At 37.1% G+C, this 26,679-nt stretch overlaps 1 protein-coding gene across 11 annotated transcripts in view; it reads right to left on the bottom strand.

The window, feature by feature from the left end:
* The window catches only part of FRY (FRY microtubule binding protein), a 541,372-nt gene that overhangs the window by 4,810 nt on the left and 509,883 nt on the right, over positions 1–26,679 (bottom strand). For 9 of the 11 annotated variants that reach the window (XM_045844752.1, XM_045844742.1, XM_045844744.1 and 6 more), the window contains 3 exons: positions 15,922–15,939; positions 14,052–14,162; positions 11,032–11,234 (listed from right to left, as the gene is read on the bottom strand). In XM_045844752.1, the coding sequence (XP_045700708.1) occupies positions 11,032–11,234; positions 14,052–14,162; positions 15,922–15,939 (332 nt within the window). The remainder of the gene's footprint in view (positions 1–11,031; positions 11,235–14,051; positions 14,163–15,921; positions 15,940–26,679) is intronic. The other 2 variants (XM_045844745.1, XM_045844749.1) reach the window with 1 other exon arrangement.

Here is a 26,679-nt window from a genome sequence, read left to right as displayed (position 1 = left end):
CTTTTGGAAAGGGTAGGAGCTCCTTTCTTTCTGCTGTGCAGTATTCCATTGTGAATGTACCACAGTTTTTTGATACACTCAATTATGACAGGCACTTAGGTTGCTTACAGCATTTGGCCATTGTAAATTGTGCTGCTATAAACACTGGGGTGCATAGGTTCTTTTGGATTGGTATTTCAGGTTTCTTAGGATATAATCACAGCAGTGGAATTACCAGATCAAAAGTCAGTTCCATTTTTAGCTTTCTGAGGAAATGCCATACTGTTTTCCACAGTGGATGCACCAGTCTGCATTTCCACTTACAGTACAGTAGGGTTCCCTTTTCTCCCCGACCTCTCCAACACTTGCTTGTTGATTTGTTTATGATGACCATTCAGACCAGTGTGAAGTGGTATCTCATTCTGGTTTTAATTTGCATCTCTCTCATGGCTAGTGATGCTGAGCACCTCTTCATATATCTCTGGGCCCTCTGTATATCCTCCTTGGAGAAGTGTCTGTTCAAGTTTTGTACCCATTTTTAAATTGTTTTTTTTTTTTGTCTTCCTGGAGTGAAGTCATGTGAGTTCTTTATATATTTTGGAGATCAAACCGTTGTCTGAGGTATCATTTGCAAATACGTTTTCCCATATAGTTGGTTCTCTATTCATTTTAATTAGTTGTTTTCTTTAGCCATACAGATGATTTTTAACTTGATAAGGTCCCATTTGTGTATTCTTTCCTTATTTCCCTTGCTTTAGGGGACATATCTGTGAAGATGTTGCTGCTTGGAATGTCTGAGATTTTTCTGCCAATGTTTCCCTCTAGGACTTTTGTGATATCACAACTTATATTTAAGTCTTTTATCTACCCTGAATTTATTTTTGTGTATGGTGTAAATTGGTGATCAAGTTTCATTTTTTTTTTTTTTTTGCATGTAGCTCTCCAGATCTCCCAACACCATTTGTTGAAGAGGCGATTTTTGCTCCATTTTATGTTTCTACTCCCTTTGTTGAATATTAATTGATCACAGAGACTTGGGTTTATTTCTGGGCTCCCTATTCTGTTCCATTGATCTATGTGTCTGTTCTTATGCCAGTACCAGGCTATTTTGAATACAGTGGCCTTGTAATACAGTTTGATATCAGGTATGGTGATGCTTCCTACTTTGTTCTTCTTTCTCAAAATTGCTGTGGCTATTCGGGGTCATTTATGGTTCCATATAAGTTTTTGAAATGTTTGTTCTATATCTGTCAAATATGCTATTGGTACTTTAATAGGGATTGCATTGAATCTTTAAATTGCTTTGGGAAGTATGGACATTTTGATGATGTTAATTCTTCCAATCCACGAGCATGGTATATGCTTCCATTTATTTGTGTCTTCCTTAATTTCTGTCTTCAGTGTTGTGTACTCTTCTGAGCACAGGTCATTTACCTTCTTGGTTCAGTTTATTCCTACACACTTGATTTTTCTTTTTGCTATAGCAAATAGGACTTTTCCCCTGATTTCTGTTTGTGATTTTTCATTTTTGGTGTACAAAAATGCCTTTGATTTCTGTATGTTGACTTTGTATACCGCTGTTTTGCCAAACTCACTTATTAGGTCGAATACTTTTTTGGTGGAGTCTGTAGGATTTTTTATGTACACTATCATGTCATCTGCAGACAGTGACAGTTTTACTTCCTCATTTCCAATTTGGATGCCTTTTATTTCTTTTTCTTGTCTGATTGTTGTTGCTAGGACTTTCAATATTATGTTGAATAGAAGTGGTGAAAGCAGGCATCCCTGTCTTGTCCTGATCTTAGTGGGAAAGCTTTTTTTTTCCCCCCATTGAGTATGATGTCAGCTGTAGGTCTCTCATATATGGCCTTTATTATGTGGAGGAATGCTCCCTCTCTTCCCACTTTGCTGAGTATTTTTATCAGAAATGGGTGCTGTATCTTATCAAATACTTTTCCCCATCTATTGATATGATCACGTGATTGTTGTCTTTCCTTTTGTTTATGTGATGTATTACGTTCATTGATTTGTGACTATTGTGCCATCCTTGCATCCCTTGCATCCCTGGGATGAATCCCACTTGATCATGGTTTGATCTTTTTAATGTGTTGCTGGATGCAGTTTGCCAATATTTTGTTCAGGAGTTTTGTGTCTATGTTAATTAGCAACATTGGCCTGAAGTTTTTTTTTCTTTGTTGTGTCTTTATCTGGTTTTGGGATTAGGATGATGCTGACTTCATGAAAAGAGTTTGGGATTCTTCCACCTTCTTGGATTTTTTGGAATAGTCTATGAAGGATAGGGATTAGCTCTTCCTTAAATGCTCTGTAAAATTCTCATGTGAAATCGTCCAGCCCAGGGCTGTGGTGTGTCAGGAGGTTTTTGATTACTACTTTGATTTCATCAGTTGTTATTGGCCTGTTCAGGCTTTCTGCTTCTTCTTCATTCAGTTTTGGAAGATCACATTTTTCTAGAAATTTGTTCATTTCACCCAGGTTTTCATATTTCTTGGCATACAATTCTTCATAGTAATTTCTTACAATCCTTTGTATTTCTGTGGTATCAGTTGTAATCTCTCCTTTCATTTCTGATTTTATTTATTTGGGTCCTCTCTCTTTTTTTATTTATCAGTCTGCTTAAAGACTTGTTGATTTTTTTTATCTCTTCAAAGAAACAGCCTCTGGATTTATTGAGCCTTAGAATTGTGCTTTTAGTCTCTATGTTGTTTAATTCTGCTCTGATCTTGGTTATTGTATCTTCCTAATTTTTTTCTTCAGTGTCTTATAATTTTCTGAGGAAAACCTTTTACATCTTTGGTTCAATATATTCCTAAGGGTGTTTTTTTGCATAAAATTATAAATGGAGTTGTTTTCTTAGTTTCCCATTCTGATAGTTCATTATTGGTGTATAGAAATGCAAATGATTTCTGGATATTTATTTTTTACCCTACTTCTTTAGTGAATTAATCTATCAGTTCTAGTAGGTTTTGTTTTTTTTGGTGTTATCTTTATGGTTCTGTATATACAGTATCATGTCATCTATAAATAATGGCAGTTTTACTTCTTCTTTTCCAATATGAATGCCTTTTTCTCTTCTTGTCTGGTTGCTGTGGCTAGGATTTCCAGTTCTGTGTCAATTAAGACAGGTGAAAGTGGACATCTCTGTCTTGTACCTGATCTTAATGAAAATGCTTTTAGTTTTTTTCCCATTGAGTATAATGTTGGGTGGTAGTTTATCATATATGGTTTTTATTGTTTTTATGGTTCCTCTATTCTCACTTTGCTGAGAGTTTTAAACATAAATGCTTGCTGGATTTTTATCAAATGCATTTTTTACATCTATTGATATGGTCATGTTGTTTTTATATTTATTTTGTTTATGTGGTGTATCTTGCTAATAGATCTGCAGATATGGTAGTAACCTTGTATTCTGGGATAAATCCCACTTGATTTTGGTCTGATCTTTTTACTGCATTGCTGGATCTGGTTTACCAATATTTTGTTGAGGATTTTAATATCTGTGTTCATCAGGGATATTGGTCTGTAAGTCTCTTTCTTTGTAGTGTCTTTCTTTGGTTTTGAAATTAGGATAATGATGGCCTCACAAAAATAGTTGGGAATCCTCCCTATTTTGAACTTTTTGAAAGAGTTCGAGCATGATAGGTGTTAGTTCTTCTTTGAATATTTGGTGAAATTTTCCTGTGAAGCCATCTGGCCCAGGACTTTAGTTTTCTGGGAGCTTTTTGATTACTACTTCAATTTTATTAGTTGTAATTGGTCTATTCAGGATCCCTGATTCTTCCTAGTGAAGTTTTGGAAAATTATGTTTTTAGGAATTTATCCATTTTGCTACAGTTGTCTTATTTGTTGGCATATAGTTGTTTATAGTAAACAACTATAGTTTTCTTGTAATCCTTTGTATTTCTTTAATGTCAGTTGTTACTTCTCCCTCTTAATTTCTGAATTTATTTATTTGGATCCTCTTTCTTCTTTTATTCATGAGTCTGGTTAAAGGCTCATCAGTCTTGTTCATCTTTTCAAAGAACAAGCCCTTAGTTTCCTTGATCTTTTGTATTGTTCATTTTAGTCTCTATGCCATTTATTTCTGCTCTAATCTTTATTATTTCCTTTTTTATACTTACTCTTCATTTGTTGTTCTTCTTGTAGTTCTTTCAGTTGTAGGGTTAGATTGTTTATTTGAGATTTTTCTTGCTTCTTGAATCCTGTAATGCTAAAAACTTTACTCTCAGGACTGCTTTTCCTGTGGCCCATAGGCTTTGGGTTGTTGTGTGTTCATATTTATTTGTTTCCAGGTATTTTTTGATTTATTCCTTGATCTTACTGTTAACTCATTCATTGTTTAATAATATGCTATTTCATGTATTTGAATGTTTTTCAGTTTTTTAAATTGTACTTGGTTTATAGCTTCATGCCATTGTGACCCAAGAAGATGCCTGATATGATTTCAGTCCTCCTGAATTTTTTAGGACTCACTTTGTGTCTTAACATGTGGTTTATCTTTCAAAATGTTGCATGTGCACTTGAGAGGAATCTATATTCTGCTACTTTGAGGTGTTCTGTCAATAACAATTAAATCTATCTGGTCTAGTGTGCTCTTTAAGGTCATTTGCCCTTGTTGAATTTTTTTTATCTGGAAGATCTATCCAATGACAACAATGGGGGTGTTTAATACCCCTACTATGACTGTATTACTGTCAATCTCTCCCTAAAAGTCTACCAAGATTTCTCTATATATTTAGGTTCTCCTTTACCGGGTACATATATGTTTTCAAAGGTTATATCCTCTTGTTGGATTGATTCCTTCAGTATTATATAGTGACCTTCTTTGTCTCTTGTTATGGCCTTTGTTTTTAAGTTTACTTTGTCAGATATAAGTATTGCTACCTCAGCTTTTTAAAATTTCCATTTCTATGGAATATTTTCCTCCATTCCTTCATTTTCAGGTAAATCTTTTGTTCTGAGGTGGATCTCTTATAGACAGCATAAAGATTGGTCATGTTTTCTTATCCATTCAGTTACCCTATGTCTTTTGAATCCACTTATATTTAAGATTATTATTGATAGGTACTTATTATGTTTTTCTTTGTATCTATGTTTCTCTTTCTCTCTGTCTGTCTCTCTCCTTTAATGTTTCTTGGAATCCTGGTTTGGTGGTAATGAAATCCTTTAGCTTTAAAAAATTTTTTTTTGGTCTGGGAAGTTCCTATTTCACCTTCAATTTTATATGATAGCTTTGGTGGGCAGAGTAGTCTTGGTTACATGTCCTGTTTTTCATCCCTTTAAATATTTCATGCCAATCCCTTCTGGCTGAAGTTGTTCTGTTGAGAGATCAGCTGAAAGCCTTATGCAAGCTCCCATGTAGAAAACTGTCTTTTGACTTCTGGCCAAGATGGAGGTGTAGGTAGACACACCGTGCCTCCTCACATAACCAAAAGAATGACAATAAATTTAAACAAACAAACAAACAAAAAACCAACCAGAACTGCCAGAAAATCAAACTATATGGAAGTCCAACAACGAAGATGTTAAAGAAGAAACATTCATCCAGACTGGTAAGAAGGGTGGAGATTGGCAGCCCTTCTTACCAATGGAGGAAGCCCTTTCTATGGTGGAGAAAGGACTTGAGGCAAGGCAGTGGCTGTTGGACTGGGCAAGGCAATGACTGGTGGAGCAGGCAGTCCCACATTTGCATGCAGATAAACTGGGAGGAACAATTGGGGAGTGAGACAAACCACTCTACACAGGGTTCCAGTGTGGGGAAATAAAGCCTCAAAACCTCTGAGTGCAAAAACCTGTGAGGGTTGAGGCAGCAGGAGAAACTCCCAGCCTCAAAGGAGAGTTCATTGGAGAGACCCACAGGGTTCTAGAACATACACAAGCCCACACACCTGGGAATCAGCACCAGAAAGGCTCAATTTGCCTGTGGGTAGCACAGGGAGTGACTGAAAACTAACAGAGAGCTAACAAGTGCCATTGTTCCCTCTCAGACCCCTCCCCCACATATGGCACCACAACACAGTGATGTGGGTTTCCCAGCCCTGATGAATACTTAATGCTTCACCCTATACTACATAACAGGTATGCAAGACAAAAAAATGGCCCAAATGAAAGAACAAATCAAAACTCCACAAAAAATACAACTAAGTGATGAAGAGATGGCCAACCTATCAGATGCCCAGTTCGAAACACTGGTAATCAGAATGCTCACAGAATTGGTTGAATATGGTTGCAAAATAGAGGAAAAAATGAAGGCTATGAAAAGTGAAATAAAGGAAAATGTACAGGGAACCAACAGTGATGAGGAGGAAACTGGAACTCAAGTCAACAATTTGGAATAGAAGGAAGAAATAAACATTCAACCAGAACAGAATGAAGGAAGAAGAATTTTAAAAAATGAGGAGAGGCTTAGGAACCTCCAGGACAACTTTAAATGTTTCAACACCTGAATCATAGGGGTGCCAAAAGGAGAAGAGGAAGAACGAGAAATTGAAAACTTATTTGAAAAAATAATGGAGAACTTCTCCAATCTGGTAAAGGAAATAGACTTCCAGGAAGTCCAGGAAGCTCAGAGAGTCCCAAAGGAGCTGGACACAAGGATGCACACACCAAGGCACATCATCATTACATTACCCAAGATGAAAGATAAGGAGAGAATCCTAAAAGCAGCAAGAGAAAAGGAGAAATTTACCTAGCAAGGACTTCCTATAAGACTACCAGCTGATTTCTGAAAAGAAATCTTGCAGGCAAGAAGGGGCTGGAAACAAGTATTTGAAGTCATGAAAGGCAAGGACCTAAATCCAAGATTACTGTATCCAGCAAAGCTATCCCTTAGAATGCAAGGGCAGAGAAAGTGCTTCCCAGATAAGGTCAAGTTAAATGAGTACATCATCACCAAGGCATTATTATACGAAATATTAAAGGGAGTTATCTAAGAACAAGAAGATCAAAACTATGAACAGTAAAATGACAATGAACTCACAACTATCAACAACTGAACCTAAAAAAACAAAAACCAGAAACAGACTAAGCAAACAGCTAGAACAGGAACAGAATCACAGAAATGGAGATCACATCGGGGGTTACCAGAGGGGGACAGGGAGGGAGTATAAGTACAGGGAATAAGTAGCATAAATGGTAGGTAGAAAATAGACAGGGGGAGGTTAAGAATAGTATAGGAAATGCAGTAGCCAAAGAGCTTATATATACTACCCATGGACATGAACTAAAGAGGGAGAATGTGGGTGGGTGGGGTGTGCAGGGCAGATGAGAATAAAGGGGGGAAATAGGACAAATCTAATAGCATAATCAATAAAATATATTAAAAAAAGAAAACTGTCTTTCTCTTGCAGCCTTTAAGACTCTCTTTTTGCCTTAACCTTGTTATTTTAATTATGATGTGTCTTGGTGTTTGTCTTTTTGGGTTCATCTTAATTGGCACCATGTGTGCTTCCTGAACTTGTGTGACATTTTCCTTCACCAGGTTAGGGAAGTTTTCTGCCATTATTTCTTCAAACAGGTTCTCTATTCCTTGTTTATTATCTTCTCCTTATGGCATCCCTCTGATGCAGAAGTTGTTACACTTGATGTTTTCCCAGAGATCCCATAGACCAGGGGTATCAAATTTATTCTCATGGGGGGCCACACCAGCCTTCAATGGGCCAAATGTAGAGTTCCTTCCCCCTAGTTAAGGAGTAGTTACATTTATACAGTCCTAAAATTACATTTGGCCATTTGAAGGCAACTGCAAGGCTGCTGTGGCCCCCAGTGAAAGTGAGTTTGACACCCCTGCTTTAGACTTTCCTCATTTCTCTTAATTCTCTCTTTCTTTTTCATGCTCTCCTTGGGTGGTTACTGTTATCTTGTTCTCTAATTCTCTGATTTGATCCTGTGCTTCATCTAATCTGTTGTTGATTCCTTCTAATGTATTCTTCATTTCAGATATGGTAGTCTTCATTTCTGACTAGTTCTTTTTTATGGTTTCTATGTCATTTTTAATGCTTACTATCTCTTTAAGTTCTCACTGAGATCATCCATTCCTCTGCTAAGATCCATGAGTATTCTTATAACTATTATTTTAAACTCCGCATCTGGTATTTTGGTTCCTCCCATTTCATCCATTTTATTTAATTCTTTTTTCTGGGGATTTCTCTTGTTCCTTTGCTTGTGGTATTTTTCTTTGTCTCCTCCATTTTGTCTCTGTGTATTAGGTAGATCTGCTATGAATTCCACACTTGTTATGATGGTTTTATGATTGATGTCTTGTTGGCTCAGTGGCACAATTGTCTGATCACCTGAGTTCCATGATCCAGGAATGTTTCTTCTGGGTTATGTATACCTCCTGTTGTAGTTGAGGCTTGAATGCTGTTGGTCAATTCCTGGGTGGAATTAACCATTCAGGCTGGGCAAACTTTGATCACTGTGTATGAAATGCTGTGCAGAAGCTACCCACTGAGGTGGGGTTGTTCTCAGAAAGATCTGGTGACTGCTGGAATCCTTCTTTGGGTATGCCATGTGTGTGGCTAGCTGGGTCAAGTTCTGGCATGCTCTGAAGCGCACCATTGGTTGTTGGTTCTCGGTCCACTTGAGTGGGGTTCAAGTGCAAATTGCTGTAAGATGTGTGTAACTGGCCTTGGGCTACCTGTCTGTAGGTACCATGCTGTTCACTGTTTGTGTCTGTGTCTACTGTATCTAAGTATGTGTGAGAGGGGACAATCTGTGTAAATTGGTCTGCTTCTTCCAGGTTAGAGTTGGAGGCAGGTCTGTAAAAGGACCGAGGCCCCCTGAAGTCTACCTCCACCTGTCAGCTGCTGTGTCTCCCCCTGAGGTTGCCTGGTTTTCCTCCAGAGCCTTCTGGAGAGAGGCTGTAGGATGAGCCCAGGCTAGCTGAGACAGGGCCAGTGGGTCCTCTACTTGGGGATCATGCAGTCAGGTACTCCATAAGGGGAAAGTAGCCCCTGCTTCAAAGCCAAATTTCTCAGTCTCTGCCAGAGTCTCTAACTCTAGTTTCCCCTAGGGGGCTTGCTACAGGTTCAGGTTGGATATAGACAGCTATCCCTTCTGCAGGAGCAAACTCTGCCTGGGCTTAGGCAGACAGATCAATAGAGTCTGCCACTGGGGATGATGCTAGCCCATCCTACAGGAGGGGGCTAAGCACTTCATCCTGGTCCCAGACAATAGCTCCCAAGGATCTCACACTTTGTCCCCACTCTGAGCTGCTGTCCTTCCCCTCCCCCAATAGAACTGTGCCCAGAGGCAGTATCCAGGACTTGGCAGGGTTGATCCAAATATCTCCTGTTGGGGGTTATGCCCACAAGCCTGTAGTGGGGGGTGGGCACTTCTCCTTCCTAGAGTAGCACACGCTGAACTTGCAGCAGAGCTTTTATTTGCCTCCCTGCAATGTAGCCACAGAACCCAGTACTTACCCACCTGGCTCCCAGACAGAAGCCTCTCTGGAAGACACAGTCTGAAAATCTCAGCTCTGTGCAGCTCCCCAGTCCCCCCATACTGCCAAACCAAGCAGGATGGGGTTGAAGGTGAGCTGTACATGGCACTTCCATCTCTCCATGCATCTGGTCTCAGTATGGTGGGGCCTAAAGTGCCAGCTCCATGCAGGCTTAGAACCCAGTGGTATGGGGCTGAAAGTCCCAGCCCTGTGCTGCTCTCCTGAGCCACTGAACTTTGTTTGTTGTAGTTTTAAGTTTTTGTATTCCACTCTCAAGTTTGGTGAGCACCTTTATGATTATTTTTTTGAATTCTTTACCAAGCAAATGACTTATCTCCATCTCCTTAGGGATTTTTTCTTGTTTCTTCATTAGGGAGTTATTCTATTTTTTTTCCCTTCATTTTGTTTGACTTTCTATGTTATTCATGTGAATTTGACAAGATAGCTATCTCTCCCAGTCTTGAAAAAGTGGCTTTATGTAGAAGTTACCTATGTGTAGGCAATGTGTGCTGGGTTATTTTGGAAGGCCAGCTAGACTTGAGTCAGTGCCTATGGTATTAGGCTACCAAGCTAGAGCATCTTAGGCAAGGAGGCCAGGTTATGTAGTAATGCTTTGTTGATTATGTAATTCTTTGATGCTCTTTGTTTGAAGCCAAAATGGGCTCAGGAGATGTGTCTAGGAATGCGATGTGGCAATCTTGCAGGCCTGTGTAGAGCTCCTGCCTGTCCAATGGAGGTAAAGGGGAATGTACACAATGGAGCTCACCAGCACCTCCAACCATGGAGAGATTTCTGCAGTTCCTTGAGAGCTCCTGTGGCTCCCTAGCCTTCCCTGTATGATCTCTCATCTCTTGTACAGGAAGTTGTCTTGTGTAGAAGCAAAGTCTGTGTAGGCTGTGTGCCTGGTAGTTTTGGCAGGCTGGTTGGAACTGGGCAGAGAGTCCCAGTATGAGTCATGATGCCCTGTTGTTCCTGCTTGCTCTTTTTGTTCAGAGTGAAATGGACTCTGGGCAGTGTGTCTGGAAACATGCTGTAATCTTGCAGGTAGATCAAGGTACCTCAGTAGAGCTCCTGCCTGCCCTATGAAGGTGGAGGGGGATGTAAATAATGGTGTTCATCAGCACCTCTGTTGCTGGAGAGTTCCTGCAGATCCCAGAGAGCTCCCATGTTTTTTCAGTCTTTTCTGTTTGGTTTCTTTCTCTCATTTGTGTTCAGAAGCTGTTTTCAATCAGCTCTCAGTTGTCTGTTAGGGATAACTGCTCTCTATATAGGTGTATGTGTATATTTCAGTGAGTTTGTAGGAGTGGGTGATTTCAGCATTGTCCTACACTGATGCCATCTTGGACCCTTTGTTGGGGTATACACTGAAGTGTACCAGCATTTTAGGGATGACAAATTACCAGAAATAGCATCAGTACTTTAAACATGTAAGTTCTGAAATCTGATGTTTCTGGCATGGTAGCAGCAGAGATCTAAGAAGTTATATAAAATATATAGATATTACTTCTGTAGTGATTTATTCCCCACCATGACAAAGTAACTATTAGGCATGCATTTCCTTTAAGCATGTCTAAAAGAGATAGTACAATTACCTGCATTCTCTGATTTGACGTAAAGCCTTGCTAAGTTCATTGTTCTTCAGGCAATCCAGCATGGACTGGATGGCTGCTTCGGTTGATGTGAAGGTTGGCTCAGACCATGAACCCTCTATGTAAAGAGGGTCAGCTGCAATGGCTGTAGTGGCCTCCTTCAGATTTTTCTTTAAGTCACTCAGTTCCCTGGACATATTTAGCAGCTGTTAAAAAAATATTTTTACTCTAGTTAAAGACTGGACTTTTTACATCCTCAAAGGAAAACAAATGACTATATGTGGTATGATTAAGCAGAAGCTCAATACCTTGGTAAACTAACATAGGACAAATGAAACAGGATAGCATGCTACTATGTGCAGGTGGTTACTGGGTTGTATTGATGACATAATTTTGTGTCAACAGCTCAGAAGTGCTTCTTATAGAAAAAATGTTAAGACTTCCTTTAAAGTGTTTTATATGTAAGCAGAAGGGCATATTTTAGAGGTAAAATGTACACGAGAACTTGGGCTTGGGAGTTGGATACAGCTGGATTTAAATGCCAATTCTACAATGTATGGTAGGACCACAGTCAACTAGACTTTTATGTGTCTTAGTTTTCTTATCTGTGGGACTGAAGATATCACAGGGTAATTTTAAAGATGAATGAGATAGTGTACATAAAATAATTGTAATTTTGTCATATAATGCTCAATAAATGTAATCAACATGTACTCTGAAAAATAAAATTTTCTCACTATTTCTATGCTATGGAAAGAGATTAAAGACATAATTTTAAGGAAGAGGAGAAAAAATGTCAATATTACATTAGTGTTCATGTTACAGTGGTAAAAGATTTTCTTTCAAAATTACTGAAACCAAAAGAGCCAGGGTGTAAAAATGTAAGTCATAGGAGAGAACCTAAAATGTACTGTGGAAGAAATCTGATCTCAAGAGCATTTTAAGAAACTGACATGAATTTTCATGTATTTTCCTTTGTAATACAAATTGATGGTGCTTATTTTCCTTGCAGAATTGATTTATCCAACATGTTAATGCCCAATTTGCTCATTTTATAAGCAATAGCACCAAAGCCCTCAGGAATATTTGTTTCCATACAGATGCCTGTAAATTTAAATACATACTCCAGAGCTAGGTTTAAATTTAGTTTACTGAGGTAATGATTTTAAATAAGATATTAGAGTGCCTTATGTACATGAGTTTTTTCAGTTGGAAGTGAATTTCTTTTTGATTATTTTAAATCTAGGCAAGTTTTAAATAAAGAAGAAATTCACTTTAAATTTACAAGATTTTAAACAATTATATCATATATACACATACATAAACACACATAAGATATGTAACATAATTTACTTTTCAAAGTGAAACTTTAATTGCCTTTTTAATATGGAAAAGGACATGTGAGTAGCATTTGTATGTCCTCTTTTTTGAGCTAACGTGGATTCTAAGGATTCTGTTAACATTTGTTAGAAAAGTAAAAAGAGTAAACTTTATCTTGACAACATGGCAAATAACATATCAACTGCCCCTCTTTTATCTGATCATTTATAATTCTATGGAGGAAATCTGGTTTTTGAAAAGCTCTTATGAACAAAGATGTCTGGCTTATGACTCCCTTGAAATAAGCATTTGAGAGCATAATAAAAAACTATACCATCCTTTTTCCTTTTTTTCCAACTGAGTGATAAATATGGTGCTTCATCCTCACCCCAATGCTCTTGGTAGGATGGTTTCCTGGATCTGCACTGAAGACTACCACATCCAGGCCTTCAGTTCAGTTCTCTCCTCTGACCTCTGATCTCTTCTAGGTCCTCGTATTTTACTGTCTGCAAGATGTCGTTACCCTGGGATGGTCTAGTGGGCTTGGCTGGTTGGATGTACAATCGCCTTAGTCCTCTTTTTATATCCCTGTCTCACTTGTGGTACTGCTAATGTCTTAGTTCATCTGAGATGGAATCTGAGCATCACACTCTTTCCTGTCCTTCACCCCTCCCCCCAGTCAGGTTCATTCACCTTTTGCCTAATGATCTCTTACACTTCCTTCCTTCTCTTCATACCTAACTCTTCTGTCCTATTTCAAACTCTCATCTCTTGTCTGAGCTATTTTATCAGTCTTGTAAGTGATCTCCCTGTCTCCAGTCTACTTGCAATCAAATCCATCTCATACCTCTGCCATAAGCTCTAACTAAAAAACTCTTAGGCATAGTATCTTCCGTGATCTCCCTTTACCCATTTCTTCTGTTTGCTCCATCACTAGTTTTTTGTTTGCACATTATATTCTATCAAAAGTAAATGGCTTGTAGTTCCTTTCCCTTTCTCACCACCACATTTATGCCCATGCTTTTTCCTACTAGAACACTCTTCCTTAGCCCCCACTTTCTCTCTCTAACTCCAACTCATCATTGAAAAATTGGCTAAGATGAGATTTCCTCCAAAAAGCGATTCTTTTTCAACCTTCTCGCCTGCAGATGACTCAGGCATCAGTCCTCTAGGCTTCCATAATACCCTCTTCACATCCCTGTTATTTCACTTACTATGTGGTAGTACTATTTCTTTACTTCTAGGGAAATTTCGGCTCACTTGGAATTAATGTTTCAATTATTTCACTTTTCACATTTAAAAATATCAAAACATAATAATGTTAAGCAGGGAAGTAGAAGAGAATGAAACATCATATAGATATTTCCTTCTTATCTCAGTGTAAGAGCAAGTACAAAAAGCTAAACATAAAAGTAAAAACATAATACAAGGACCCAGGGCCAGGAATAGGGTGAACCAAGTGAGGCTTCTGACACAGCACTGAGGGAGGGGCTCATACTTGAGTTCTTCAGTTTTGTGCCTAGCCTGTCGCTTGCCTCACCCTTGTCCTGGTGCTGCCAAATGAGAACAGAAACACAGGACACATTTAAGACTTATTCTAAAACAAAATAATTATGTGGGAATAAAATCATTTGGACAGTTACAGATGGAAGGAAAGGACTGATTGTTGTGGCAGCACTGGGGGTGGGAAGCACAGGGCTCACCTCGGGCATGGAGCTGGCTTCGTGCACCTGGCCAATGAGCTTGCAGTAGGACTGGAAGAGCAACAGCAGCTGGAAGTGCAGCTTGTATAGCCTCTGACACAGCTCCAGTTGCTGCAGAGAGAATTGGTGTGGGCAGAGATCAATGAGTTAAGCACAGTGTTTGCATAACAAGCAAAATCTTAGTTGTTCCACAACTAGCTGTTATTATTCCCAATAAGACAGAACAACAAGATCCAGTCAATAAGTATCAGTGAGAAATTCACAATATAACATGGAAGATGACTAATTAGTGAGGTGTAGTAGCTATAAGGAACTGAGTGAATTGCCAGGTTTCCATACATTTGTCAGTTATATATCTACAAATTATAGTTGCTGTTGTCTTAACTTTTATAAGCTATAAATTATTTTTAAAAAGAAGAAATTTTTGAAAAGTACATTTGAAAGGTAAAACATTAAGTCATTCTAAGTGTTAAGTTTATAAATTCAGCAGACACCTGGGAGATTAACCATGAGACAATTCTGGCTGCATTTTGGGTACAGATACTCATCCTGAAGTCTGTGTAAACACCTTAAGGTGCTGTGTCAGCTTTACTGATGAGGCTGCTGTTTAGTGGTCAATAAGTGTTTGTTGAATTAAAGAGATATAAAAAGCAGCCAAAATATGCTGACCAAAAAGGAGAAATTACAAAACATTAAAAACTAAATGTGGAAAGAACATAAACAAGTGATCATACAAAATGGCCCTAAAACCCTATGGATACCTCTGGAATTTAAAATGTTTTCATTATATGGCTTATGTATCCTATGAGAGAAAAATAATTATGAGTAATTCTAACACCAATGATAATATTGCTCTTTGAGCCATATCTACTCATAACAGCCTTTAAACATTGCCTGTTTTTAATTCTAAGAATGGGTTAATTCTAGGTAGTAGATGGGATTCTGTGTAAAGAAAAGAATAACCTTCATTAGGTAGAACTGCATGGCTGAGCAGTCTCCAGTGAAAGTGGTTAAATATGTGGCTTAAACTACATTTCACTATTCAGTTTTCAAGTGTGCTTCCATGAAGATAACTAGGGCCTTTCTTTTGCTAATGGAGTTAAGAAAAACTCAGCTCTGTTTTGAGAGCTGCTGTGATGGCTTAAAACTGTTCCCCCAAATCAGTTCAAGGAGATAAATGACAAGAATTTAAATTTAGGAAGAATATTCTGTTAATAGTATTATTAACAGACTTTTGATCCTAATTTATAAAAGTTCCTGAAGTTCACTTAAAACTATGCTGCATAAAGTTTCTTTCTTCGCTTACTCTTTCTCTGGCCCTTAAGGAGAAAAATTTTACTTAGATTTATCTGATCTCTGAATGCTGGAAACTAGCCTAAGATTAAAGAAGTAGCTAAACTCACTAGTTACCCCAAACTAGATCTTTGGTTGTCTCAGTAAAACATCTTATTTTAAAGTTTTCTTTATGGAAAGTCTTTTAAAATGTGGTATAAAAGATAATTGCCAGAGAGTTGCAGATAAATAAAAAGTATTTAAAAAATAATGCTACTTTTGCAATTTAAGATGAAACCTATCTATGAAAACTCTGACTTTCCTAAGGGTCAGATTATGGTAGTTATAACTCAAAATATTCCATAGATAGTATGAGAATTCATAGCAACTTTGAGTAGAAAAAAGTAGGTTTCAACTTTTGGGACAAAAGCAGCTCAGAATGCTACTAACAAACTGGCATATATCAGTCTACCAAATAAAATAAAATGGAAGGAAAAAGGGGAAACATGCTAAGAGATATAACAGTAACAGTGAAAATAAGATTTGTTATGGGTCCATGCCTCAAATGGGCAGAGAGTATGAAAGAAAGTTAACTTACTGCCAGAGACTCCATTTGCTACACAGCAAGCATGGCACAGGAGACAGGAAAGGAAAGAGAGCACAGGGTCAGTGTCTGCATGCACAGAAAGCATGGCCCTCTTCCGCCAGCAGAACCAGCAGCAGTATTAGGATTGCTTGCCCAGACTTGCTAAATGGCTGCAAATGTGGTACCCATTCAACATGCACAGCGGCCCAGTTAAAAATAAGCTCTAGTGAGAAACATTGAAAAATATAATTTGTAATTTTTTAGATTCTCTGGTTAGTTGGTTTAGATTTTGTAAATTTTGGATACCAGAGGTCAAAACTTTTATTGCATGATGATTTTAGTATTTAAATGTGAATAATAATGTGGACATGGAACTGTGAGATCAGCTGAGTCATGTGAATGAACTATAGCTCCAAACAAATTATACCATTGCTAAATGTTAAGGCAGAGTCATATGTTTGGTTTCATATTTACTAAATTATGACTATCCAATTAACATAAAATATAATTAACAATCTAAGTGGCATTTCCTTTGGTCAGATTGCCCTCCATGTGAAGAATATTTTCTAGTACTGCTAGATATTGTCATTTCAAAGTGCTAAACATTGTCTGTATACGTCCCAAAGAAGTGTGAGATACAGTAATTTTCTTGCATTATTTATTTATTTTATTTATTTATTTGCCAGTAGACAAAAGTAACATAGAGCTTATAGTTAGTATAGATTAATATAAATTTTGATGGGGTTATGTTCAGCTATGGCTACCATTTTTTGGTGTTGCCATATCATAACCACAGAATTGGTTTAGGGAAGGTTTGGGTATGTGGAAGGAGATAACTATAACCTGACATGATATTAAATAAATCAATTTGGTCATTCTTTATTATGGGTCAATATATCTGGTTCTGGATTTTCAAAATATTTGAAGACTTCACTTAGTTTCCAGTTCTTGACAACAAAAACCTCTTATATTAAAGCTCTTGCCAAAAAATTCTCTGAGTTATCAGTTTAATGTATTGTACTTAATATAAGGTTCGGTGCACTAAAAAATAGAATGATCATATTATTTATTACTGTCTTCAAACAGAGACTACTACCACTGCCAATCCCTACCACAGCCCCTGTCTTCCAAGGGTCTCTTGTTGCTTCACATGTTACATGGGTTTGGCACATTGATGACTGTTGTGTATATTAAATAGTTTTATTTTTGGGGCCCTGGACATGAATATCTTTCAAACTTTGAAAGATAAATACCTTTATCTTATGATACATATTATACGACCTAAAGTGTTTACTATTTTCAGAGGAAACTTTCTGCCTGAAAGTTTTTATAGCCAAATTTTATGTACTTGCATACATCATTCCAAAAAAAGTACGGGGCCAGAGTCTTAAGTGTGTATATACAGAATTTCCACTATAGAGGCTTTTTAGAAAATGTCAAATTTGATCAAAATGTTTAGTATGCACTTTAGCACATAACCGCTTCTACCATGGAATTTACTTTTAAGTAGTGTGGAATGAAGCAAGGGCTAAGTAAATTACATGGTCTTGCGTGAAGAAAATGCTGTTTTCTTTTCTTTTCCTTTCTTTCTTTTTTTACTGTTTTCCAAAGCAAAGTTGTAATGCAAGAAGATCATCACATCAGGTAAAGTAAATTCTCTGTTCAATAAAGGCAAATACACCTTTTTGACTCCAGCTTGGTGCTAAGGAATTTCATCATCAGTGAATTCCTTCCACTCAGTTTTCAGTGCTCTCAAACTGTTTCTTGGGAGGTAGCCACCTTGAGGGATGACACCAGTTTTCAGTGTCCTCCTTTTTTCTTTTTCTAAGTATATTTTATTGATTATGCTATTATAGTCGTCCCAATTTTTTCCTCCTTTGCTTTCTTCCTCAGAGTACCCCCCTTCCCTCCAGCAATGCCTGCCTTAGTTCATGTCATGGGTTGTACATATAGGTTCTTTGGCTGCCTCATTTCCTATACTGTTCTTAACATCCCTGTGTCTATTTTGTACCTACCATTTATACTTCTTAATTCCTGTACCTTTTCCACCATTCTTCCCTTTCTACCTCCCCACTGATAATCCTCCATGGGATCTCTATTTCTATGATTCTGTTCCTGTTCTAATTGTTTGCTTAGTTTTTTTTTTAGATTAAATTGTCAATAGTGGTGAGTTTGTTGTCATTTTACTGTTCATAGTTTTGATCTTTTTTTTTTTAAATTAGTCCTTTTAACATTTCATATAATAAGGGCTTGGTGATGATGAACTCCTTTAGCTTTACCTTGTCTGGGAAGTACTTTATCTGCCCTTCAATCCAACCTCTCCCCCACATACAGCTCCACAAAGTAATGAAGTGGGTTGCCCCACCCTGGCAGATACCTAAGACTCCGCCCCTTAAAATGTAACAGGTGCACCAAGTCAAAGCAGCTCCATGAAATACTGTGTATTTCAGTAATACACAGAAATAAACACAGGGAGGCTGCCAAATGGTGGAGAAGAAATATGGCCCAAATGAAAGAACAGATCAAAACTCCAGAAAAAGACTAAGCAAAATGGAAATAGCCAACCTATATTGAACTCTGCATCTATCAGATGCAGAGTTCAAAATACTGGTGATAAGGATGCTCAGAGAATTTGTTGAGTATGGCAAATGCATAAGGGAAGAAATGAAGACTGTGTTAAGTGAAATAAAGAAAAATCCACAGGGAACCAGCAGTGAAGGGAAGGAAGCTGGGATTTAAATCAATGTCCTTCTTAAAGTGTTCTTTTTAGGTAAGCTAGTTCAAGCTGCCTTGACATTTATTATCTCAGAATAGTTTTTTAGGCCAGAGATTGAAACCTAGTTTTCATTTAGAGCCTCAAAAAGATAGTAAAAATGCCTTTCTAGGGGGACATTTTATGGAAAGTGATAAAAATGTTCCCTACCCTGTGCTAATGTTTTCTTAGATATGTTTTTAAAAAACCTCTTTAGAAGTCTTACTTATAAATGTATGCATGTGATTCAAGGTTCTTGTGAAAATGTGGGAAGGTCACTGTTTTATTTGGTTTAAAGAATTTTCCTGCAAGCTCTGTTGCTGCACTCCTGCTATGGCTTAATCTATAAATTGGATTTAGAGGAATGTTTTCTCAACATAAGAAAGAAAGATCAAGAAACCAAGATGCTAAGAACTGATTACAGATATGGTAGCTTAAAAGCCCAGAATAATCTAATTCTTATTCATTAACAGTAGCACAGGCATTCTTGTTTCTCTGGATTCTGCTCTGAAATGAGTTCTATGCTTATGACATATGTAAAAAATCTGAGAAGTTTTCAACATGACAGAAGATGAGCCACAGTGTACTGTATCAGCTATTATTTTTATCACATTTCATCTCTGAAAGTCACTAAAACTAAACAGAATAAAATGTAGATAATTTAGTCAATTGTTGAAGTCTCTCTACTCAGTAATACATAGCTGCATCTAATCTCCCAAACAGGTATGAACAATATGCACTCACCTGTTGCTAATATCACATGAGTCTGGCACACTGATGATTATTTTATTATATTTGATGAGTACTTTTTTGGACCTTGGCCATGAATATTTTTCAAAGCTTTGAAAGATAAATACCTTTAAGCCTATGATACAGATTGCACAGCCTGAGGTATCCATTATTTTCAAGAAAACATTGACTGTAGCATACATTTCCTTAGTCAATATTGGAAAGAGGATTCCTTATATAATCAAGAGTGATTGACTATACAGAAAGGATGATGTCTAACAGATTACAGTTTAACTGGAGAAATGTCTTGTTCAATTTAACTTGTTTAGTCTGTATAAGAACAGAGGCTGCCAGCTTCTCATTCATGGATTGATTATGTAGGAAAAGAAAATACATAACAGAGCCTTAGTGATCAAGACCCTTATAATTGGAATGGTGGTTTGAATATAAAATGAAATGTAGTAGGGCCACATGTCAATTATTGTACTTGAGTCCAAAGAGTCATGTGTTTAAGTAGTGCTCAGAAATATCTGTTGAATACTGAGTGTGTCAGCTAAAATCTGGTATGATGAGTGAAGTGGAAACATCTCATGCTCTCCTAGGTCCAGCTCTGCAGAACTAGGAAGTGAACTGTGTTAACTAGTTGTGGGGCAGAGGTTGTTACCTGGAGAATCTAGAAATGAGTTCTTTGCTCTGAGCCACATTTTTGTTAAGTTACATAGTAGTAGTGACTCCAGAATGAACTCCACAGGAGATAGAGAGCTCAAGAGAAACCCAAGTAAATAGAAGTACAGTTTTTAGTTGTGAAGAGATATGTTTCTCCTCTTGATATTCTCAGGCTGAAAAAGTACTGGTAAAGCAGTGTCTACCAATGAGTGTGGCTCCTCTCATGAGACACATGCCTTGTTTCTTGTTCTGTTGAGTGTGTGTGGTGTCTTATTCTAGAAGAATTAGTATTGTGATCACCAACAAGCCTAAATAATTTACTAATCACACCTATTTTTTAAAAATACTTCCTGAGGAGGGTCCAAGATGGTGGCATAGGAGGATGCTGAGCTCCTCCCGAGTACATATCAAATGCATGTGTATATTTAGAGCAATTCCTCCTGATAGGTAACTAAGGGCCAACTGAACAGCTTCTGCACAAGATGACAAGAGAAAGAGAGTGAGAAAGAGGCCAAGACTGCATAGAGAAGGTTGGGGATCTAGTTTTCTGGGAGCTGAGGGTCTCTCTAGGACTGCAACTCTCTCTTGTTCCTTAGCTAACCTGTAGGGCTGTTGTTGCATTTGCCCAATACCACTCCTGGAGTTACCTAGAGTACAAAAAGGATAGCACCATGGTATGGATGAATGGGGTCCCTCTAGCTGGATATTGATCTACCAGGTACAGCATGGTGCTGCAACACAGAGAGAGTGTAGAACTACAGTACTTGTATGCAGGGCTGGCCAGTGCTGCACGTATACATGGAGCTGCACCATCCAGAGAAAGTTAAGACTTAGTGGTATGCTTCTGTGAGCACATATCTGGCAGCCCCACCCAGATCAAAAGGCCAAAGCAGCATACACACATCAGGCTCACCCACCCCAACTTCATAGCCACGACACCCAGGACAACAGGGAGCTACTGCACATATGTGTACACCAGGTTCTTTCTTAGAGAATCCACTACTTCTGGACAGACATGACATGTGCCAATGCAGAATACAATCAGCCCGCCAAAACTATCTAACACATAGTCTTCACAGAAGACACTTTTTCAATATTGGGAGAGAGAGTTATTTCACCTAACTTATAGGAACATACATAGAATGTCAAACAAAGTAGGGAGACAGAAGAATATGCCCCAATTGCAGGAACACAAAGCCATGGAGGAAAAAAATCTAATAAAATGGAGTTAAGTAATTTGCCTATAAAAAATTTTAAAAAATGGTCATAAGGATGCTCAACAAACTTCAGAGTAGGATAGAGGAACTCAGAGAACTTCAAAAAAGAGCTAAAAATATAATAAAGAACCAAGCAGAAAGGAAAAAGAGAATAATTTAAATAAAAATACTTTAGAAGGAATCAACAGCAGATTAATACAGAAGAATGGGTTAGCAACCTATAGACAGAGTAGTAAATATCACCTGAAGAACAGCAAAATTAAAACAACAGTTTAAAAAATGAATATGCTATTAGTGACCTCTGGAACAACATCAAATGGTCTAGCATTTGCATTATAGGGATTATAGAAGCTGAGGAGAGAGAAAAGTGCAGAAAGTATATTTCAAGAAATAATAACTGAAAACTTTCCTAACTTGGGAAAGGAAACAGATGTCCAATAAGCAAAGAGAGTTCCAAACAATGTGAACCCAAAGAGGCCCACACCAAAGCATGTTGTAATTAAAATGACAAAAGTTAAGGATAAAGAGACAATATTGAGGGAAGCAAGAAGAAAACAAGTGACACTCTCATATAGAAAGGAAACCCATAAGGCTATCAGCTGAGTTCTCAGCAGCAACTTTAAAAGCCAGAAGGGAATAGTAGGACAAATTTAAAGTGCTGAAAGAGACCTACAACCTGGAATAATTTACCCAGCAAGTTTATCATTCAGAATTCAAGGAGAGATAAAAGAGTTTCCAGGGCAAGTAAAAACTAAAGCTGTTAATCAACACTAAGTTGGATTTCCAAGAAATATTAAAGGATCTTATTTACGCAGAATATAAGAGGCCATAATGAGAAATAATAAAATATAGGATGGAAAGAAAACACCTCACTGGTAAAGGCAAGTGTATAATTAACACAGTGAATCAAACCACTTAAAAAGCTAATATGAAGGTTAAAAGATGAAGGTAGCAAAATTAACTATATGAAAAAGAGGGATACAGAAAAGAAAATATATATAAAACATGACATCAAAAACAAAGCCTGATGAGGGAGTAAAAATGCAGTGCTATCAGTTATCAGCTGCAAACAGACTGCTATAGATATAGATGGATGTATATGAACCTCATGGTAGCCATAAACTAAAAACCTACACAGTGAATGCAAAAAAAATAATAGAAAGAAACCCAAACAAAACACTAAAGAAAACTATGAATTCAAAAGGAAAGAGATCAAAAGAAAAAAGAATAAAGAACAGTAAAATCAACAAAAAACAATGAACAAAATGTCAGTAAGCACATACCTATCAATAATTACTTTAAATATAACTGGACTAAATGCACCAATCAAAATATATACAATGGCTGAATGAACAAAAACAAATCCCACAAGACACATTTACACTTTCCCTATAAGAGACTCAATTTACATTGAAAGGCACACAGGAACTAAAAGTGAGAGATGAAAAAAGTTATTCTATGAATATAGAAATGAATAGAAAGCTAAAGTAGCAACAGTAATATCCAACTAAATTGACCTTAAAAAATAAAGAATCTAAAAGGAGACAAAGAAGACAAAGACATAAATGATAAAGTGGTCAATCCAAGAATAGATTATAACAACTGTATATATCTATGCCCCCAATACAGGAGCACCTAAGTATATAAAGCAAATATTAATGGAAATAAAGATGGAAATTAACAGTAATACATTAATAGCTGGGGACTATTTTAATACCACACTTATTTAAGTGGATAGATCATACAGATATAAATTAATATGGTAATAATAGCCTTAAATATCATAGTAGAGCAGACTGACTTAATAGACATTTAGAGATCATTTCATCCCCAAATTGCGCAATATGTAGTTTTCTCAGGGGCACAAAGAACATTGTCCAGGATAGACCACATTTTAGGCACATACGAGGCAACAAAAGATTCCTAAAAAATTCAGGAAGATTGAAATTATCAAGCATATTTTCCAACCACAATGGCATGAAACTAGAAATTACTAGACAAAAACTGGAAAAAACACACATACATGGAGGTTAAACAACATATACTATACAACAAATGGAGCAAAGAAAAAAATGAATAGAAAATAAAAAACTACCTTGACACAAATGAATATGAAAATACAGCCTTCCAAAATTTATGGGATGCAACAAAAGCCTTTTAAGAGAGAATTCCAGTTATAAAGGCCTATCTCCAGGAACAGGAATAATCCCAAATAGACAATATAACTTTATACCTAAAGGGACTAGATAAAGAACAAACAAACAAACCAAAGTAAGTGGAAGGAAGGAAATAATAAATATTAGAGGAGCAATGAACAAAATAGAGAATAAATATAGAAAAGATCAATGAAACCAAGAAGTGTTTCTTTGAAAGGAAATATAAAATTGACAAACCTCTCATCAGACTCATCAAGAAAAAGACAGCAGGGCCTAAATAAATAAAATCAGAAATGAAAGAGAAAAGATTACAACTGATATCACAGAAATACAAAAGATCATTTAAGAAAACTTTGAACAATTATATGCTAACAAAATCAACAATCTAGAAGAAATGGATAAATTTCTAGAAACAACCTTCCAAGATTAAAGTGGAAAGGAACAGGAAATATGAACAGATCAATAACTAGCAATAAAACTGAATCAGTAATTTAAAAATTCCTCTCCACAAACAAAAGCCCAGGACCAGCCAGTGTCATAGGTGAATTCTACCAAATATTTAAAGAAGGATTAATACCTACTCTTCTCAAAGTATTCAAGAATATTGAAGAGAAAAAACACTTCCAAACTCATTCTACAAGGCCAGCATTACCCTGATTCCAAAACTAATGAAGACACTACAAAAAAGAGAATGACAGGCTAATGTCCTTTATGAACATAAATGGAAAAATTCCTAGCAAAATATGAGCAATCCAAATTAAAAAATATGTTAAAAAGATTATACACCATGACCAAGTGGTATTTATATCAGGAATGGAAGGATGGTTCAATATCCACAAATTAATGTGATATATCACATCAATAAACACAAGGCTAAAACTCATGTAATAATCTCAATAGAAAAAGACTTTGAAAAAATCAACATTCATTTATAACAAAAACTATCAACAAGTTTATAGAAGGAACTTACCTTAAAATGATAAAGGTTATATATGACAAACCCACAGCTAACATACAGTCAATGGTGGAGACCTGGAAGCTTTTCCTCCAATATCAAAAGCAAGAGAAGGAAGACCACTCTTACCACTGTTGTTCAATATAGTATTGGATATCCTAGCCACAGAAATAAGACAATAAAAAGAAAAGGCATCCAGATGGGAAGGGAATTAAAACTGTCACTATTTCCAGATGATATGATGTTATATATACAAAACCCTCAGGAATACACCAAAAAGAGAATAAATTAATTCAGTAAAGTATTGTAGCAGAATACAAAATAAATAGAAATCTGTCACAGTTCTGTATACTAATAATGAACAATCAGAATCAGAAATTAAGAAAATAATCCCATTTAATATTGCATCAAAAAGAAAAACATACCTAGGAATAAACTTAACCAAGGAGGTTAAAGACATCTACCCTAAAAACTATAGGACACTGAACAAAGAAATTGAACAGGGCACAAGTAATTGGGTAGATATACCAGGCTCAAGGATTGGAGAGATTAATAGAATTGATATGATCACAGTACCTAAAGCAACATACAGAATCAATGCAATCCCTATCAAAATACAAATGGTATTCTTCTCAGAACTACAACAAATAACTCTAAAATTTATACGGAATCACAAAAGACCATGAACAGCCAATGCAATCTTGAGATAGAAAAAGAAAGTTAGAGGCATTATGTTCTCTGATTTTTAACTATAGTACAAAGCTATCATAATCAAAACAGTATATACTGGTATAAAAACAGTATATAACTGGTATAAAAAGACACACAGATAATAGAACAGAATAGAGAGCCCAGAAATAAGCCCATGCTTATATAGTCAATTGATCTATGAAAAAGGAGACTAGAACACATGATGGAGAAATGACAGTCTCTTCAGTAAGTGTGACTGGGAAAACTAGACTAGATACATGCAAGAAAATGAAATGGACCACTGTCTTTACAACATGTAGAAAAATAAACTCAAAATAGATGAAAAACTTAAATGTAAGACCTAAAGCCATACAACTCCTAGAAGAAAATATTGGCAGTAAACACTTTAACATCATTCTTAGTGAGGCAGGAGACAGAATAGGAACAAGGAAGTCCTGAGATACTGGAGCTATCATCAGTTAGCATCCTGATTTCTGAGAAATGTCTTGTGAAACCTGGCAAGGAGCCACATTTGTGCACCAGAGCTTCAGTTGTACCTTTGCCTCATTACCCTAAATTAGCATTGTGGTTTCCTCCCCATGTAGGCAATCAAGGAGAATCATGGGACCCAGTAAAGCTTGCACACTTTCAGCAGAAGGATTCCATTCTCTGTTCAGAAATGGCCCACTCCTGTATCTTGGGCTTAATAAATCTTGCTTGCTTCATTTCTTTATCTTTGTTTGTGTAGTCTGTTCAATTCTTTGTTCACAACCAACTGCAACAATCTGGTGAGCCAGCCAGGAGGTCTTCTGTGGAAACACCAGAGCAGTAAGATAATTCTTGACGGGCTTATTGGTTGGAGGAGACTTTCGTTCTGTCTCCTTTCCATTCTGTTTTCTGATGCCTTGGGATGCCCTTGGTCTTTGAAGAGAGTTGCCACTTTTGCATAGGCACAGACCAGGAAGTTAAGCCAAAAGGGTGCATGCTGCTTAAAAGACTCCCATGTAAGGTATTACCTGGTCGTGGATCAGAGAAAAAAGACACTAGGTCCCCCACCACACATAAGACAATGTCTACATAATGAGGCACACTGTAAAACACAACATCGTTCCCTTCTCTGTGGCTCTCCACTAGGGACTACTGTAAATCTCAGAAAGGGTTGCCGGGTGCACCTCCCATCTTTGCTCTGTCCTCTTGTACTGTCAGCCTCATTCACAAGACAACCACGTTCCTCCTAAGATTTGCTTCACCTGCTGAATTTTGGACTCTTTATTTGCACCTCTTCCCTATTTGGTTTGTCTCTTTTGCAACCGAAATATTTTCTGCATTTGCTCTAATGCTGTATGTAAGTTAAGGTTGGTGGGCCCTTTCAATTGGTACTGCCCTAGAGCAGGTTGAAGTAGGTTTGTAAAAAGCTAGAATGCTCCTGCCCCCTCTGTACTCATGAAGAGCAGAGGAAACCAGTTTGAGTTAATCAATTTCCCCCCTGGTATTTTACAGAGAAGGGCATATGTCTCCTCTTTAGATGTTTCAGTCCTGTAGATTTTCAGGACAGGAGAGAACCTGGCCCACATAACTGGAGGATTTATTTTTCTTGTACTCAGG

This window comes from Phyllostomus hastatus, unplaced genomic scaffold (assembly GCF_019186645.2).
Source record: "Phyllostomus hastatus isolate PE091 unplaced genomic scaffold, TTU_PhHast_1.1 phas_contig_41, whole genome shotgun sequence".
NCBI lineage: Eukaryota > Metazoa > Chordata > Mammalia > Chiroptera > Phyllostomidae > Phyllostomus > Phyllostomus hastatus.
The sequence above is the reverse complement of the archived record's forward strand: the minus strand, read 5'-3'. Positions and strand labels throughout refer to the sequence as shown.